This window comes from Nothobranchius furzeri, chromosome 2 (genome assembly GCF_043380555.1).
Source record: "Nothobranchius furzeri strain GRZ-AD chromosome 2, NfurGRZ-RIMD1, whole genome shotgun sequence".
Classification (NCBI taxonomy): Eukaryota; Metazoa; Chordata; class Actinopteri; order Cyprinodontiformes; family Nothobranchiidae; genus Nothobranchius; species Nothobranchius furzeri.
Window position 1 is genome coordinate 83,658,992 of NC_091742.1, and position 15,516 is coordinate 83,674,507.

The 15,516-nt window shown below is 44.8% G+C and overlaps 1 protein-coding gene across 1 annotated transcript in view; it reads right to left on the reverse strand.

Moving 5' to 3' along the window:
* Positions 1–576: 576 nt before the first annotated feature.
* Positions 577–15,516, reverse strand: part of efnb3b (ephrin-B3b) — a 116,095-nt gene continuing 101,155 nt past the window's right edge. Inside the window, exons 4-5 of the mRNA XM_015946264.3 lie at positions 9,266–9,328; positions 577–4,583 (exon numbers count right to left, since the gene is read on the reverse strand). Of these exons, the coding sequence (XP_015801750.1) occupies positions 4,162–4,583; positions 9,266–9,328 (485 nt within the window). The 3' untranslated portion in view covers positions 577–4,161. The remainder of the gene's footprint in view (positions 4,584–9,265; positions 9,329–15,516) is intronic.

A 15,516-nucleotide genomic window follows, 5' to 3' on the forward strand; every position in this document is an offset into this window, starting at 1 on the left:
CATGTAAACTTTCCACGACTTTTTTTTCCTTAAAATGTTTACTTAACAAAAGTTTTTGCTTTCCTTTACTTAATTTAACTCTTTCTCTGCATGTTGACATTTCAACCATTTTTGTATTATATCAAGTTTACATTTGACTTTGTTCTTACATTTAAATAGTTTCTAACTAATTTGAATTTATTCTCAAAAATGGGAAGTAGACCAATATTTCTATTTAAGTTAGTTTTTCCCCTCCAAGTGTCCCTTAAAAACTTGGACAGGAAAAAGACAGAGGAAGGGACGAAATGAGATCAGCTTTGTCAGTAGGTTGCCTAGCAACCCCTGACACAAATTAAGCTTGATTTGATAACTTGTTGATGACTCCGGAGGGAGTGCTGATGCATATGTGTGTGTGAGATGGAAACGTTATTAGCAGAGGCCCTGAAGGAGCCACAACCCCCCCACCCCACCCCCACCCCCGCTGAGACCAATCAGAAGGAGCGATAAGGGGTGAAACCTGCTAGGTTACTGGGCCTCTGGATCTCACAGAACAAAAGACTTCACTACATAATGAATCACACAACAGAACCAAGAGAGTGGTGCTTAAACTTTTTGTTTGTTTTTTTATTCAATCTTTTCTTTTTTTTCCAAACCAGGAATGTACTAATTTTTCCTCTCTTTAGAGGCGTGTTGGAGGGGAAAGGGGGGGTAAAGAAAGGGAGGTAAGGGAGGGAGGGGGAGTTGCAGTGATGAGTAGGCAACAAGGAGAGAGGAAAAGGAGAGGACACACACACACAGAAATAAAAACCTTTCTCGTACAGATGTGTCCCGAATACAAAGTCTGACGGATGAGCGCCGCGGCGATCCACGGCCTCCGCTCGCTGGCTATTGGCACGAAGAAGCTCACGCACGTTTACGCACACACAGTTTTACCAACGTGGAGGTGAGGCAGCAGGGTTTTTTTTTTCTTTTTCACTTTCTCTCGCTCCTCTGTAGCACAGAAACTGCACTTTCTTCCTCTTTGAAAACATGACAAACATGGCTGGGTCTGAGGTTTTCTCTTTTTTTTTTTTTTTTTGGAAACACTTTTGAGTCGACCGGTCAAACACAAACAGTGAGAGCTAAAGACACAACTTTGAAAAACATCCACATGAAATTTAACATAAAAAAATTAAAAGTCCAAGAGATAGTTGACATTCTGCTGAGAGGAAAAATGAACCAGAAATGGGTCTTTTTTGCTTGACTTGATGCAAAGTTCATAAAAATGTTGCTTTTCTTTCCCCGTGGTCTTTTCTCAATTCTTTGCATTTTGGACTCCGGAGCCCCAAAGCATCGCAGAGAATAAAAGACACTTCATTAGGCTCGGAGGGTGTTCTTTTAAAATCCTCTGAGCATGTTTAAATAGACAGAAGATAACAGGATACATAAAAAAGAAAACACAAGTCGGCAGTTACAACAAAGCAAAAGAAAAAGAAGAATTTCAGGTGCTTTTACCCCCTTCTCTTGTTTTCAAAATCAATTTTTTAACACAGTCAAAATACAATCCGAACTTCCCCATGGTATAAAAACCATCATCGTGTGTTGAACAAAGTCATTTCAGACGAATGTGACACGTCAAGTATGAAAGATTATATGATACTGATACAAAACACAGCTGAGAAATGTCAAAAGGTTCAGATCTTAACACTGGCTTCACACAGGAAAACATGGCAATAACACTGGAGGCTCTGTGTGTGTGTGTGTGCGTGTGTGTGTGTGTGTGTGTGTTGGAAAAAAGTAAAAAAAAAAGCTCTCCGTAAGTTTACACAAAAGCCAAAAAACATGTCTGAGCAACACAAAACAGCTTTATTAGTATGCACAGGTGAACGTAAAGCACCTCTCGTGATGTAGCTCTATGAGGTTTAAGTGCAGGGCACTGGTGTGTGTGTGTGCGTGTGTGTGTGTGTGTGCGTGCGTGCGTGCGTGCGTGCGTGCGTGTGTGTGTGTGTGTGTGTGTGTGTGTGTGTGAGAAGGAGAAAACACAACACAATCACACCTTTTTTGTTTGAATAAATCCCTTCCATGTCCATCAGGTGAGCCACGGAAACAGAGTCATATGAAAGTTGTCGCTGTCGGGTGGGTGGGTGGGAGTGTTTGCAAGGCTGTGAGTCGCAGTCGGAACGTTGTGTGAGGTCGTGTGTTTCAGGTGGTGTGGGAGGCTGTGTGTCGATCGGAGACTCGCTGAGGAATTGGGAAGGGGGGTATCTCTTGGAATAAATGGGAACATGTGTGATGCTTTTCAACACAAGTTTTGGCAGAAAAGAGGAATAAATCTTCTCATGTTTAATGTAAAGAAGTCGTGTGTGTGTGCGTGTGTGTGTGTGTGTGTGTGTGTGTGTGTGTGTGTGTGTGTGTGTGTGTGTGTGTGTGTGTGTGTCGAGGTCTATCCTTTCCAAGGTTGGAGTCCGACAACTCCTGAAATCCGATTTCAGTCCAGCACCTCAGCGCTTTCTCCTCTTCACCAGCCACTCTTTCATGTGCTCTCTCTCTCTCCATCCTTCCATCCTCCGGATCCTTCATCTCTCGCTCCTCTTTTCCTGGTTGCTTCCCTCATCTCCCTCCCCCTCATTTTTTTCCATAAAGTTCCGCATTTAGATGCCCCTTTATTCCTCCTCCCGAAACAGCTCTCCATTTCTCTCTCCTTTGTTCTTGTTTTTCATGTAGTCCTCTCTTGCCTCCCCCCTTTCCCCCACCCAACATCACCCCCCCCACACACACACACCCACCCTAACCCCAGATTCTTTTCACTTCTGCATTTAAAAAAAAAAAAAAGAAAACTTTCATCGACGGTTCTACCTCAACACTTCCACGAATGAGGTCTAGACCTCAGAACTACAGCATAGTACAATGAGCTATAAAAATATACACAGAGTAGACTCGTGGGAGGAGGGGGGCGAGGGAGTGAATGACAGAAAAACAACTTCTGTTCATCAGAAAAGAATTAAAGAAGGGATTAAATTAATGTACAAATAAGGTCGCCGTTTGAAAATCAAGAGCAGGTAAAAATGTCTACTTGTTTAACAGAGCGGGTAAAAATAATAAAACAATAAAAAAACATCTAGAAATTATTTACTGGATATTCATATATATAATCTATAAGTGTTGATAGCCATAGAAAATCTCACTTCTTTTAATATTCGCTCACTATTTTGTGTTTTGGTATTTAAGACAAGTCTAAACACACACACACACACACACACACACACACATACACGCGCGCGCGCACACACACACACGCGCACGCAAGTTAACTTGTTGAAGCTCAGTAACTGCACACACACATCTAATGTGGAGCAGCAGCGCCATAATAATTATCCAACACACACACACACCCTTGCAATCACACATATTATTAAAATATACAAGAATCTGAGCATCACCGATTGGTCAGACCTCGTCAGGCCTGGGTGTGGTCATGTGTGCGTCGTTTGGGCGTCCCGCTCGGACGAGTCCGAAGCCCCCCCACTTTCTCTCAACTTAAACAAACACGAACAAACTAGGAGCCTATTGTTGAGTTACTAAGCAGGGGCTCGTCTCTGATTGACTGATAGAGGTCCGAGAGGGGTTGGGGGGTGGTGGGCAAGGCGGGTGTGGTCTCTGAGAATCATAGTTCATCGGTGCAGAGTGGGTTCATGGGTCCAGTCCTTCTTAGAGTTCAAGTCTTTTCATTTGGTTTTTCTTCTTTTCTGTCTTTTTTAAAACATCACGTGTCCCAGCGTCAGGTACACACTCCTAGAAAAATAGTGTGTGTTATGCATACACACCAACGTTAATGGGGGAGTTGACGATCTGGTGGGGCTCATTTAGCTCTGAGCTAACAAGACGGGGGCTTTCAGAGCCTCTGGCCCAATGGTGAGGGCCTTGTTAAGGAGGGTTATGTGCGGTAACGACATTACCCCTCACACACACTTAATGGCACAGTTGTGTTGAACGAGGTGGGGGGGGGGGGGGGGGGGTATTCAGCTAGGAATACAACTACAGCTGGGGTGAAAGAGGGCAGGTCCAAGGGGACAATACTGGTAGTATTGAGGCGTTCAGGGCTGAAACTGTCGTGAGAAGCTTTGCTGTGGCTTCACTGGAAGAAAGGGAAGCGGGGGTCGGTTGGTAGAGGGAGGTGTCTAGTCGTCCAGGTCTGAGGATGTCTCATACTTTGTAGTAAATGTTGGCCGGGCTTTGAGGCGGCATCTCCTGGACGATGTACACAGGGTGCCCGTAGTCGCCGCTCACCTTCTCATAGTGCGGGCAGTAGGCCGAGTCCGACGTCCGTAGGGGGATGATGATGTCGCTGGGCTCTGAGCCGTTGTTGTTGGAGCTGGTGATGCCGCCACCGCCTCCCCGCTTCGGGCTGGTGAGGGACGAGAGCGACAGCGGAGGGTGGTGGGTGTCTGAGTGCTTTGCATGCCGCCGCCGGTAGCACACAACGCAGATCACGGCGGTGACCAACAGAAGAAAGGCAGAGCCTCCCGCTGCCCCTGCGATGAGGGCAATGTTTGAAGGCTGGAGGGGGCCGTTCTCATCACCACCTTCACCACCAAAAGGCCCTCGGGCCTGGGTGGAGTTTCCACCTGCAAAGAGCACAGGAAAATATTACTCCAAGATCCTCAAAGCTGCTGAACATTTTACACCCGTTAATCCTCCAAAACAAACCAGAACAATAACACAGCCAGCTTTCACAACTTGTGTTTTCACAAGCTTTTAAAAAAGCATACCATTCCTTATGGCTCTGCACCACAACAACATGAGTAATGGTGATGGTTTAGCTCAATGAGCGGAGGCTGCCTCGGCTTAACCCAGTGGAATGCAGCAAGTATGCAGCAAATCTCACAGAAGCTTATTTGCGGTCTCTTTATTGACGTGATGAAGTGGACAGCAGTGCATATAAAACAGCGAGGAATGTCCGCAGTGATGGAGAGAGCGTCGAACACTGTATGCTTTTGTGGAAAGCCATGGCTGAGCCACAGTGTATGTCAAGGTAACAAACTGTATTTCCCCAACCCTAAAAACAGTATTTATTTAGTATTACAGCCAGCCACATGAAGAGAGCCTGCTGGGCCGGGCTCTGCCATTGGACCACACACTCTGCCGTCTCTTTTTGTATCCGTCTTTTTGTCCATCGGGCTGTTCGTCTGCTGCATGTCTGACTGAAACCCAAGATGTTCACAGCCTCCCAGTTCACAGCAGTCCCAGCAGGAGGTCTGGGGTCAGAGCTCAGCAGGTGAACGATGGTCTCGGGGTGTGCATGTGTTGGTGCATCTGTGCTTGTGCTTACAAAGTTGTCTGAAATGGTGACGGTTGACCGTGTAAACCAGAGTTGTGGACTGGTTAAGGCTGAGATAGAGTCCTGGATTGGTCTATCATTATTCGTGGCACACATCTCTTTCCGTCTGACTCCTGCGTCTCTTCTGTTTCCCCGACCCCCCGCCTCCCCTCCCTCCTTGCTCCGTGGTCCTCTCTATCTTTGGGTTATTGTAGCCATAATGACCTACCTTGCTCTGAGCTCAGTGCCTAGCAACAAAGACACACTCACACGCTAACAGCCTGGCGTACACACCCGTGTGAGCGGACACACACAAGCACACCTCACTCCTCCACGCTGCTCGACTCCCCGTTGAGCCCGACCGACTGGGAGCCAAACCCAAATGCCGGACGTCGATTATGCTCCCTGGTCCTCCTCCCGCTTTTTCCCTCCTTCCATTAACTTAACATCCCTCACTCTCCATCTCCATTATGACCGCCGCCTTTCACCGGCTCTCCTTATTATATCCTCTTCCTTTACCTCCTCCTCGCTCCCCCTGTTTTCCACTTCTCCCACCGTCTTCCTGCTTTTACCACCCCCAGTTTAGAGCCCAATACTTTACTTCCCCCTTGCTTCTATTAACCACTTTATATCCATAATGAATTTGCCTCAGAGACAAACATGCAACAGGCAGGAAATAAAAGTTCCTCCGCCAGCTGTCCTCTGCCTTCTGCTGTGGTTCTGCAGCCTAATTCACACTTCACATCAAAAACAATGGATCTGGGTTGCATTTTAACAATTCAGTACCAAATGGGTTGATGTCTCGGATGTACGTTGGTCTGGGCTATCACTATTTCACATTTCAGGCTTTAAATGTTTCTTAAAAGGAAAAAAAAACGTTTAAAATGAGTTTAGTTTTATACGACAAGATTGTCAAGTTAAAGCTCTTTTCTGCTGACTTCCTGTAGGATCACAGGGTTTATTCCTGTAGGTTGTATTAATAAACATCATTCTAAACAACAGTTGTTGTTTATGAACACTCTATACCATTAGTATTAAATGAGTTCAAGTTAAATCATAATGAAACTTAGACACAATGCAGTTTGTGTCCAACATTTTGTCAACAACGAGGTTTTATATTTACGGTTGAATGTGTTTGCAGCCCAAACACAATAAAGAATAGACTCCAACTTCAAAAGTGAAACAAACTAACGTTAATTTAGATGTTATGTCTTTTAAAAAATAGTTATCCCCATGGACTGCTGGTCAACCTCCCAGTAGAACACATTTTAGTCTCTTTATTTTATTGAACCATGTGTTAAAAACACTGGAAGAAAAATGACATTAAAATAACTTTTAAAATAAATTCTGAAAAAAACATCTTCTAATTGAAAACTTAGAAAGTTTAACTTTAATATTTATCTCACGAAAAAAAAATCCCATTACATTAAAATAAAACGTTTTGCCTTAAATTATTGAGAAAAATTATCTCATAGCATTTTTCTTGGTGTGTTCTTTCATCGACATACGAGAGCTAAATTGTACCTTTTGTTAAAACGACATTTAAAAACTGGAGTAAAAATTGGTGTTAAATTCAACTGGTTACATTTAATTAAACTTGTGTTAAACTCACGGACCTGGTAGGGATCAAAAGCCAACAATGTTTTTAAAAGGTGTTTCAAACACTCAGTGCGTTTACATGCAGCCAGTAACCCTTTTAAAACCCGAATATTCACAATAACCCGGTTCCGCAGGTCCTTGTAAACACCGCCAAAAACCCGGATATGCTCATAACCGGGTTTTTAAAAACCCGGTTGCTACACCCTTTTCTAACCCGAATGTTTGGTCGTGTGAACGCATACCGGGATATCCCCATCAAAGCGTGTGTTCTGCGCATGCTCTGTTCGCAAGGAATCTTGGTCTTTTGAGTAGCGAGACGTCTTGTATGCGCCAGAACACCGGAAGTAAACAACAAGTTGGGAGCAAAATGGCGAGTCGTGGCACAGCACCACACTTTTGGAGTGACGAAGAAACTAAAGCACAAAGAAACGCGGTCGCTATCTCTTCCGAACTGGGAAACATGTTGTTTTCACGGATACCGGAACAAGAAGAACCGGAAATGACGCATATTGCGTCTGGACGTAGTCCATACGTCCTGACGCTACCCCAACGTCCGCATTTACATCGGGTTATGCAAGTTAGAGGTAACTCTTTCTATTTGTGCTTGTAGACGGGTTATTCTGATCAACTCAGAAACCTGATCATAACCCGGATATTGGCTGCATGTAAACGTACTAACTGTTTATAAACTCAGTAGACTGAGAAAGCAGCTCTATACATGGTTCTGACCCACTTTAACTGTGTGTCCAGTGATTAAAAACACAAACCCGTGAGCTTTTGGGGCTCATGGTGCTCATTATTGAGTTTTTAGATATTTTTGTTTGTTTGGCACAACTGACCTAACTTTAATTGAAATTGGTGTCATATATTGCGTATTGTTTAAAGTTTAAGTATGCATGACAGTTGATATGAGATGTTGGTTAGCTACTGTTTTGTTATTTGATGGGGGGACGCCACATATATTGGTACTGGAAATTTTCAGGGTAGTAGGAGAGGTAGTCATCGGTATATTGGTTATCCAACATACCTAGTTGAAATTGCACCAATTACTCACAAGTAAGTGACAATATTACATAAATATCTAACCACCAGAGGAACCAGATGTAGCTAAAGTCTATGAAGTAGTGAAATAAAGCGTTAACGCCCATGCACGACTGAAGCTGTCCTACCAAAGCTAGTGTTTCTGTACTGTAGCTAGGCCCTTCCTGTTTTAACAGTCCTATTTGCATAATGAAAGCTAATGCTGCTCTGGTAGCTCTTCCTCACACCATGCAGATCACAATAATCAGAAGCTTCTTATTCTCTGATACGAAACTAATTTATGGATGTTCATTCTCGCTGGCCTGTAAAGAGGGAGTTAGCGGTGAGTGTATAATTGCCAGCGTGTTTTGATTTGGATGAGCGGAGGTTGCAGCAAATTCGGTGACAGGGAGTAAACTCTCAGGGTTTCTACTCGCTCAGCTCTCATTCGTCTGTTTGGATTTGTTTACATTGGAAATTAGAATAAAACGAAAATGAACGATTTGAGAAGATCTGAAACATTCGCACATACTAATGATCCTAAAACTCTTGTCAGGAGAATCCTTTTGGGTGTGCGGTTAAGTGTTAGTGCCCACCTGCTTGGGACTCAAAACGGTGTGAAATCTGTTGTTATGTGAGCGATTAAATCGTTCGCGTGGACACAAATGCATACTATCGTTGCTTATTTCACACTTAAATCCCTCACATATATACGATTTATGGACAAGTGAACCGAGGAGGTGTGAATGCATCTATTTACACATTTGTGATGGGGCCCAAATCTGACATCATGAAGAAGAAAAAGAGGAATGGAAGCAGCTGAGTGTGAATGGTGTTCTTTCTCCTCCACTGAGTGGCACCGAGGTGGAGCATGACCCCAGCTTCGCCTCATTTTCATCTTGTTGTTTTCCTCTTTGCTTTTCAATTATTCTTTTCTTTTGTGTCTCTGCTCCATCACTCCCTCATGCCTCTTCTCCTCGTCTCCCCTCATCTTTTCACATTTACTTCCATCATTGGCTTTCTACAGAATCCAAACTAATGACAATAATAACTCTCTGAAATGTCGCTGTCCTCTCTCTCTTTTCCTCCCTACTCTTTTCTTCTTGTCTTCCTCCCAAGGTAGCTATTAGCCATCCAATCCCCGCCCGCAGCACTTAGCTCAGAGGAGGAGAGGGATGGAGAGAATGGAGAAATATGGAATTAAACAGAGAGATCCGCAGATGTCACCGCTGCACATTCTCCATCTGTCGCCCCCTCCCTCCTCCCACCCCACTGCTTTTCTTTATATCCACCAGCCTTCTCTTGTCCCTCCCTCCATCGGATTTGTGGATGGATCTGATGGGGATTGTGTTCATGTGGTCTCCTGCTTACCTGGGTTTCTGAGGGTGGTGCGTCCCGCTGACGGGTCCTTCTTTGGAGGCAGTCCATACTGACCTTAGGAGCAGAAAAAACAGAGATAAGACGGTCCACAAACCCAATCTGTGACATTAGTAAGGACAGAACCCAGCCAGGAGCTGTAACAAACCCCTCTTTCCACCTCACGTTACCGAGGAGCACATATTGACGGGGCTTCGATGTGTCGCGCAGGAGCTCTTTTCCGTTTGTTGGAATGGGAAACTAAAGACAGTCCGCTTGTTTTTTTGGACTGAGTGACTTTTCATGAGGCCATAACGGCTTGTAATCAGTAGTCGCTAAATCAGGCCATCTGTCTGGCAAGCCCGGTGTGATGGTGATGGCAATAAAGTGCCTTTTTATGTCACACACGCACACACACACACACAGTATTTGGATGAGGGCCGCTTGTCAAAAGCTGTATTAGATGGTTCCGAAAATACGAATTTCTTTGGGCCATCTGGCTAACAGTGAGACTTTGAAATTCATGTAACTTCTTAAAAAGCAGCTAGGCTATTGTGAATGCTTATAGGCATGGTCTGAGTCATAGCGATGGTGGTGTGTGTGTGTGTTTATGAGGGGGGGGGGGGGGGGTCCATTATCAAGACTTGAATCATCCCAGTAGTCAGGTCACCTTCTCTCCAGTCCAGGTCCTACTCCAATCCTTAGTGTTCTAGTCTGAGTGCATGTCCAACTCACACAGGATCAGTCAAAGCTGAGTTTGAGTCAGGTCACTAGGTCCTACAGGCCAAGTTAAAGTCCAAGTCCTAAAAAGCATCTTCCTGTGCAAGTCCAACATCCAATTTTAACCACCACTTTTAGTGTTTTCACCTAGAAAGGTAAGTAAAATAGCTGTTGTCAGAGTTAGCGTGTAGCCAATGCTAATGTTAGCTTGTTAAGCTAGGTCAGATTACTGGATACGTTTAATACCCAAAACTCCCAAAACCAAAAGTGGAGGAGTTTAATGAGCAAATAGCAGGTTAGAGACTCCCGTGAACCAATGTTTAGAGAAACAGAATAGAAACTCGGTTTAAAATTTTTTTTTACACAAACATGAATTATTTAGGCTTTTAGAGTCATTTTTGTGAGAAAGTTTTTTTTTTTTTTTTTTTTTTTGCCAAACCAAGTGACATCATCTGAGGGAGTCCTGTTAGCTTAATCCAGTGAAAAATATAGATTATAATGCCGGCTCTGACGCAGAGGAAATTTTAAATGTTTACATTTATACTCATGATGGACCAAAACCATAAAGTTATGAGTTTGCTGCTCGCCCCAGAGAGCAGAGACAAACCAGAGGGAGAAACCATCGGCCAAAGCCGAGAGATTAAGGACGAGCAGTAGCGGGGGAGCAGCAGGTGTCTGGTGAGTTAACCATGTTAGCTTAAACTGGTGTGCTAACATCACAATATTGTACTGATTACTATTGTGCGCCAGACAATTAAAATAGTATCGGTCAGTTAATATAATATTAATACCAATGAGAGTCTGTCAACGTTCTCATACTCGCTAATATGCGTTCATCATCGTAGTTTAGCTTAGAGAGAGGGAGAGAGACGCCTGTCATCTGGTTCTGGAGCTCATGCGGGCTCCTGTGAGCTGGATTTGACCCAAACACGAGCGAGACAGTCGAGCTGGTATTTTTAAAAGCCGTGCATCCTCTCCTGGTGGTCCAGGCGGCGGTTCTGATCTGGTTCCAACCTGGAAACCAGCTGGCCCGCTCAGCCGCATGTCTCTTCTGGTGATCGGTTCTGACCTGGTTCTGACGGTGATCGGAGCTCCAGAAAACCGAATTTAATTTTTTAAACCCCGCCTCGGGTCTCTGGAGCCCATCGCGGACCTCCCTGACCCGGTACCGACCGATGCGGGCTACAGAAGTCCGTCTTTTCAGCTGCACAAAACTCCCTCCGGCACAGAGATAGATGCGTTGTTTCTCTGATCTGGAAACCCGGGGGCTCGATGTCCAGACAGGCTGGAGTTGGGACAGCCTTCACACACTCTAGTTTATCAACATGAACACAGTCCAACACTAAACACACACACTGACTCGATCACATGACCTCTCTACCCTAAAACCAGCCACTCTCCACACTGAACTGAGGCAGCGCCGAGCTTCTAACTCCCTTTGGTTACGTCAGAGGTTCACATTTAGAGAAAAGCTTTGCTGAGAAAGGCCATGTTCAACTAGAAAAACTGCTGTTATGTATTTTAAAACCAAATAACCACAATAAGCTTTTTAAAAAGTATTTTTTGGACAGCATTTTATATGAATTAGAGAAAAAAATTCAACCTGCAATTTGCTCTTTAAGTATCTCGGGATCTTGTTCATGAGTGAGGGAGAGCTGGAACATGAGATTTACAGGCAGATCATTACTGCGTCTGCAGTGATGCGGGCGTTGTAGAGGTCTGCCGTGGTGAAGAGAGAGCTGAGCCAGAAGGTGAAGCTCTCGATTTACCGGTCGATCTACGTTCCTACCCTCACCTGTGGTCACGAGTTTTGGGTAGTGATTAAGGTGGCTGGGTTCTTCCTTAGAGATAGGGTGAGAAGCTTGGTCATCCAGGAGGAGCTTGGAGTAGATCTGCTGCTCCTCCACATTGAGAGGAGCCAGTTGAGGTGGCTCGGGCATTTGAAATGTCTCCTGGACGCCTCCCTGGTGACATTTTCCGGGCACGTCCAACCAAGAGAAGGCCTAAAGGAAGACCCAAGACATACTGGAGGGACTATGTCTCTCAGCTGGCCAGGGAACGCCTTAGGATTCCCCAGAAGGGCTGGTCCGAGTAGCTGGAGAGAGGGAAGTCTGGTCCTCCCTGCTTAGGCTGCTGCCCCCACGACCTGACTCCGGATAAGCGGCAAAAAATGGATCCCAAAAGCCTTTGTAAGTATACGGGTGACATGTTGATTGTTTTGTTTTTAGAATATTTCGTTATTTTACCACGTGCTAATGTGTTAGCTTGGTGATAGCACGGGGGCATTGAGTGGTCCCAGTCTTGTCCTCTACGGTCGTCATTTTGTGCATCTAGAGTCTGTGTATCATTCATTCTTCTTGAGTCAAGTCAGTCCCTTAAATGGAACTCGAGTCTGGACTTGAGTTTGAGTCCTGATTCCAGTCTGAATCGTTTACTCCTTTCCTGCTTAGTCAAAGACTTTCATGTCCTATCATACCTGTAATCATATCGTTACAGTAATAATTTTCATTCCCCAGAAATCCCGTAAGGTGGATCACACCAGTTCTGAACCGTGCTGATACTTGAACCTCAACTTCATTCTAGTGGTGAAGCTCACCATGAACTTCTCTCCTGACTGGATATTAGCTACTTTAGCAGCAAACGCCAAGCAGGCAAAACAAATGAAGTAGTGATCCCATGTGTCAGATCAGGGTCCTGATGACTTGTCCCACCTTTCATTGTCGCTGATTTGTGACGAGGCACCGGCTCTGCGCAATGAGCTGGGAAAAAAAGCTGCTTTCATCATGGAATCTCTGACTTGGTTTCACTTTTACTCCATTTAACTTATTGTGAAAATATTTCGCTCTTTGTCTCTCATCCTTCTGCGGTTTTTGAGTCAGAACGCTGCACAGAGCTACCTCCACCATCACCGGCTTCATAAACACTGTTTATAATCAGCGTGTTCTCTGTAACATCACCAGCTGGTGTTTATGGATCCTGATTCTAACTTGATCACAGTGGTTTATCAAAAACTGATCAGAGATCAGTCAAAACAGCAACAGAGTGTCTCCCTACTCTGTGATCCTCTACTACCTTTTTATTTCCTTGACAGGGAAAAATATGCTTTAAAATTACCCAAGAAGCAGAAATGATCTGTTTCCCAAAGAGCACACTCATTTGCATTTTAGAGCCTCGATTTGCCCAGAAAATATTATACATCGTAATCTAATTCGTCACTGCTTGTTAAAATTAAACTGTGTGTTAATCTCACTTGTGTTCTGATGTTAGATCACAACGGTTTAAGTCATGTGCTTTAAAACTGTTTTATTGCATCAATTATCTTTCTTTATTTCCCATAAAATAGCTGCTTTTTATTTTATTTTATTTATTTACTTGTGTTCAGCTTAACAGAATGATGAATTTGGTAGAGTCTTGAAAATTTAAAGACTATTTTTATAGGAATATCTGACTAAAAGCCCATTTATTTTAGCTTTAATGAGCGCAAACAATTCAAGTGTTATTTTTTTTATCTCCCAGGTTATTTTATCGCTCCCTATCAAGGTATGATTCACTCCCTGCTTATGGATTTAAAGTTCAGCAAATCAGTGACCACACACACACACACACACACACACACACACACACACACACGCACTATATTCATGAAAAAACTGGTGCATTAGAATGTTTCTGCACAACTGTCAGCCTCTATGCACTGACATTTAGAAAAGTGTAAAGCTGTTTCCTTTTGACGGTAAGCCAAACAGAAGTCGGAGGGGTTGGGGAGGGGGCTGGATCAATGTGGTCAGCTACAGGGGGTGGGGGGTGCATGTATGTGGTGGGTCCCGGAAGATAGATAAAAAACAAAATGAGAATGGACAGGACAGGTCGATGAATGTGCTCGGGAGGATGAGGGTGTAAGTGTGCGTGTTCCTCGAAGCAGAGCTGAGATCGCACCAGAGATGGCCGCGAGGCGGCACGCAGCTTATTTAGACGACAAACAACACCGACGTGACCTTTCAGCCACGCAGCAGATAAGATGGATAGACGGGAGGAGAGGGAGAGGTGACCGGCGTGCAAAGTTAAAAAGAGAGTGAGTTTGATGAAGAAGAGAGAATAAAAAAAGGTGGGAAAAAATGTGCTTCTCTCTCTCTCTCTCTCTCTCTCTCTCTCTCTCTCTCTCTCTCTCTCTCTCTCTCTCTCTCTCTCTCTCTCTCTCTCTCTCTCTCTCTCTCTCTCTCTCTCTCTCTCTCTCTCTCTCTCTCTCTCTCTCTCTCTCTCTCTCTCTCTCTCTCTCTCTCTCTCTCTCTCTCTCTCTCTCTCTCTCTCTCTCTCTCTCTCTCTCTCTCTCTCTCTCTCTCTCTCTCTCTCTCTCTCTCTCTGTGTGTGTGGTATTCCTATTGTTTCAAGCTGACTGTGCTGATGTTACAGGCTGATTGAGCCATTACAGCACCACTTTCTCTCTCTTTCGCTTAGAACCTCCAACACCAGGCCGATAACGTGGCATGGATCAAAGAAACAGAAACAGACCTGTGTGTGTGTGTGTGTGTGTGTGTGTGTGTGTGTGTGTGTGTGTGTGCGCGCGCGCTAACAGTCATGTGAAGGACAGGTGCCCATTATGTGCAGAAACGTGCAGGTCAGTGAAAACGCTTAAATTGGCCATTTTGTTTTCGCTGCTTTCTTGAAAAACCAGCATGTGAGGGTCATTACCTGTGAATATTTTCCAAACAAATTAGAGGTGTGCACGGCTACGAGTCATTAAAAATCACTGACTGTGGGCTTTAACACCAACTGGAGTCATTTTGTTCTGCTTTCACTGGCAGGTCTGCAAAGAGGGGATAGGTGTGTGCTCATGGACACCTCAGAGTCTGTGTTGCATGTTCACGTCCTCACCTTTGTGTCTGATGCACGTGCGTGTGTGTGTGTGACGTGTGTGTGTGTGTGTGTGTGTGAGACGTGTGTGTGTGTGCGTGCATGGGTCCAGCATGAGTCAGTAGCAGTTAAAAGGCAGAGTGAGAAGGGAGTCAACAGGGCTCATTAGAGCTGACTGATCCCACACTTCTGCGCTGTTCGCGCCACTTAACGAGACCTAATATGCTCGGCGAGAACACACGTGCACGGTAAACTACGCGTGCGGCCGCGCTCGTGCGGCTTGTGTGTCGAAGACAGAGGAAGATTAGATAGATGGTTTGAAAGTGGAAGGGTTCTGCGAATGAAGGTGAGCTGCTCGGCTCCGCACAGACGTGAGACGTGACTTGAGACGATTGAGTGTTAGAGGCTTGGCTCAGATCTTCCCAAGTGGGTTTCTGCTGGGACGTTAAAAACGTGTGTATCAACGTGACGGTCTGATATTCCTGTCTGAAGGACTAAAGTCTGACACAAAATGCTACAGCTGTCTGCTTTTACTATTCGAGCCTCTGTCAGTGAGCCCCAGGGCAGCTGCGGCTACAATGTAGCTCATCATCAACAGTTTGTGAATGTGTGTGTGAATGGATGAATGATACACTGGAGTGCAAAGCGCTTTGGAGTCCTCTGACTCAGGAAGGCACTAAGTGCGGGTCATTTAT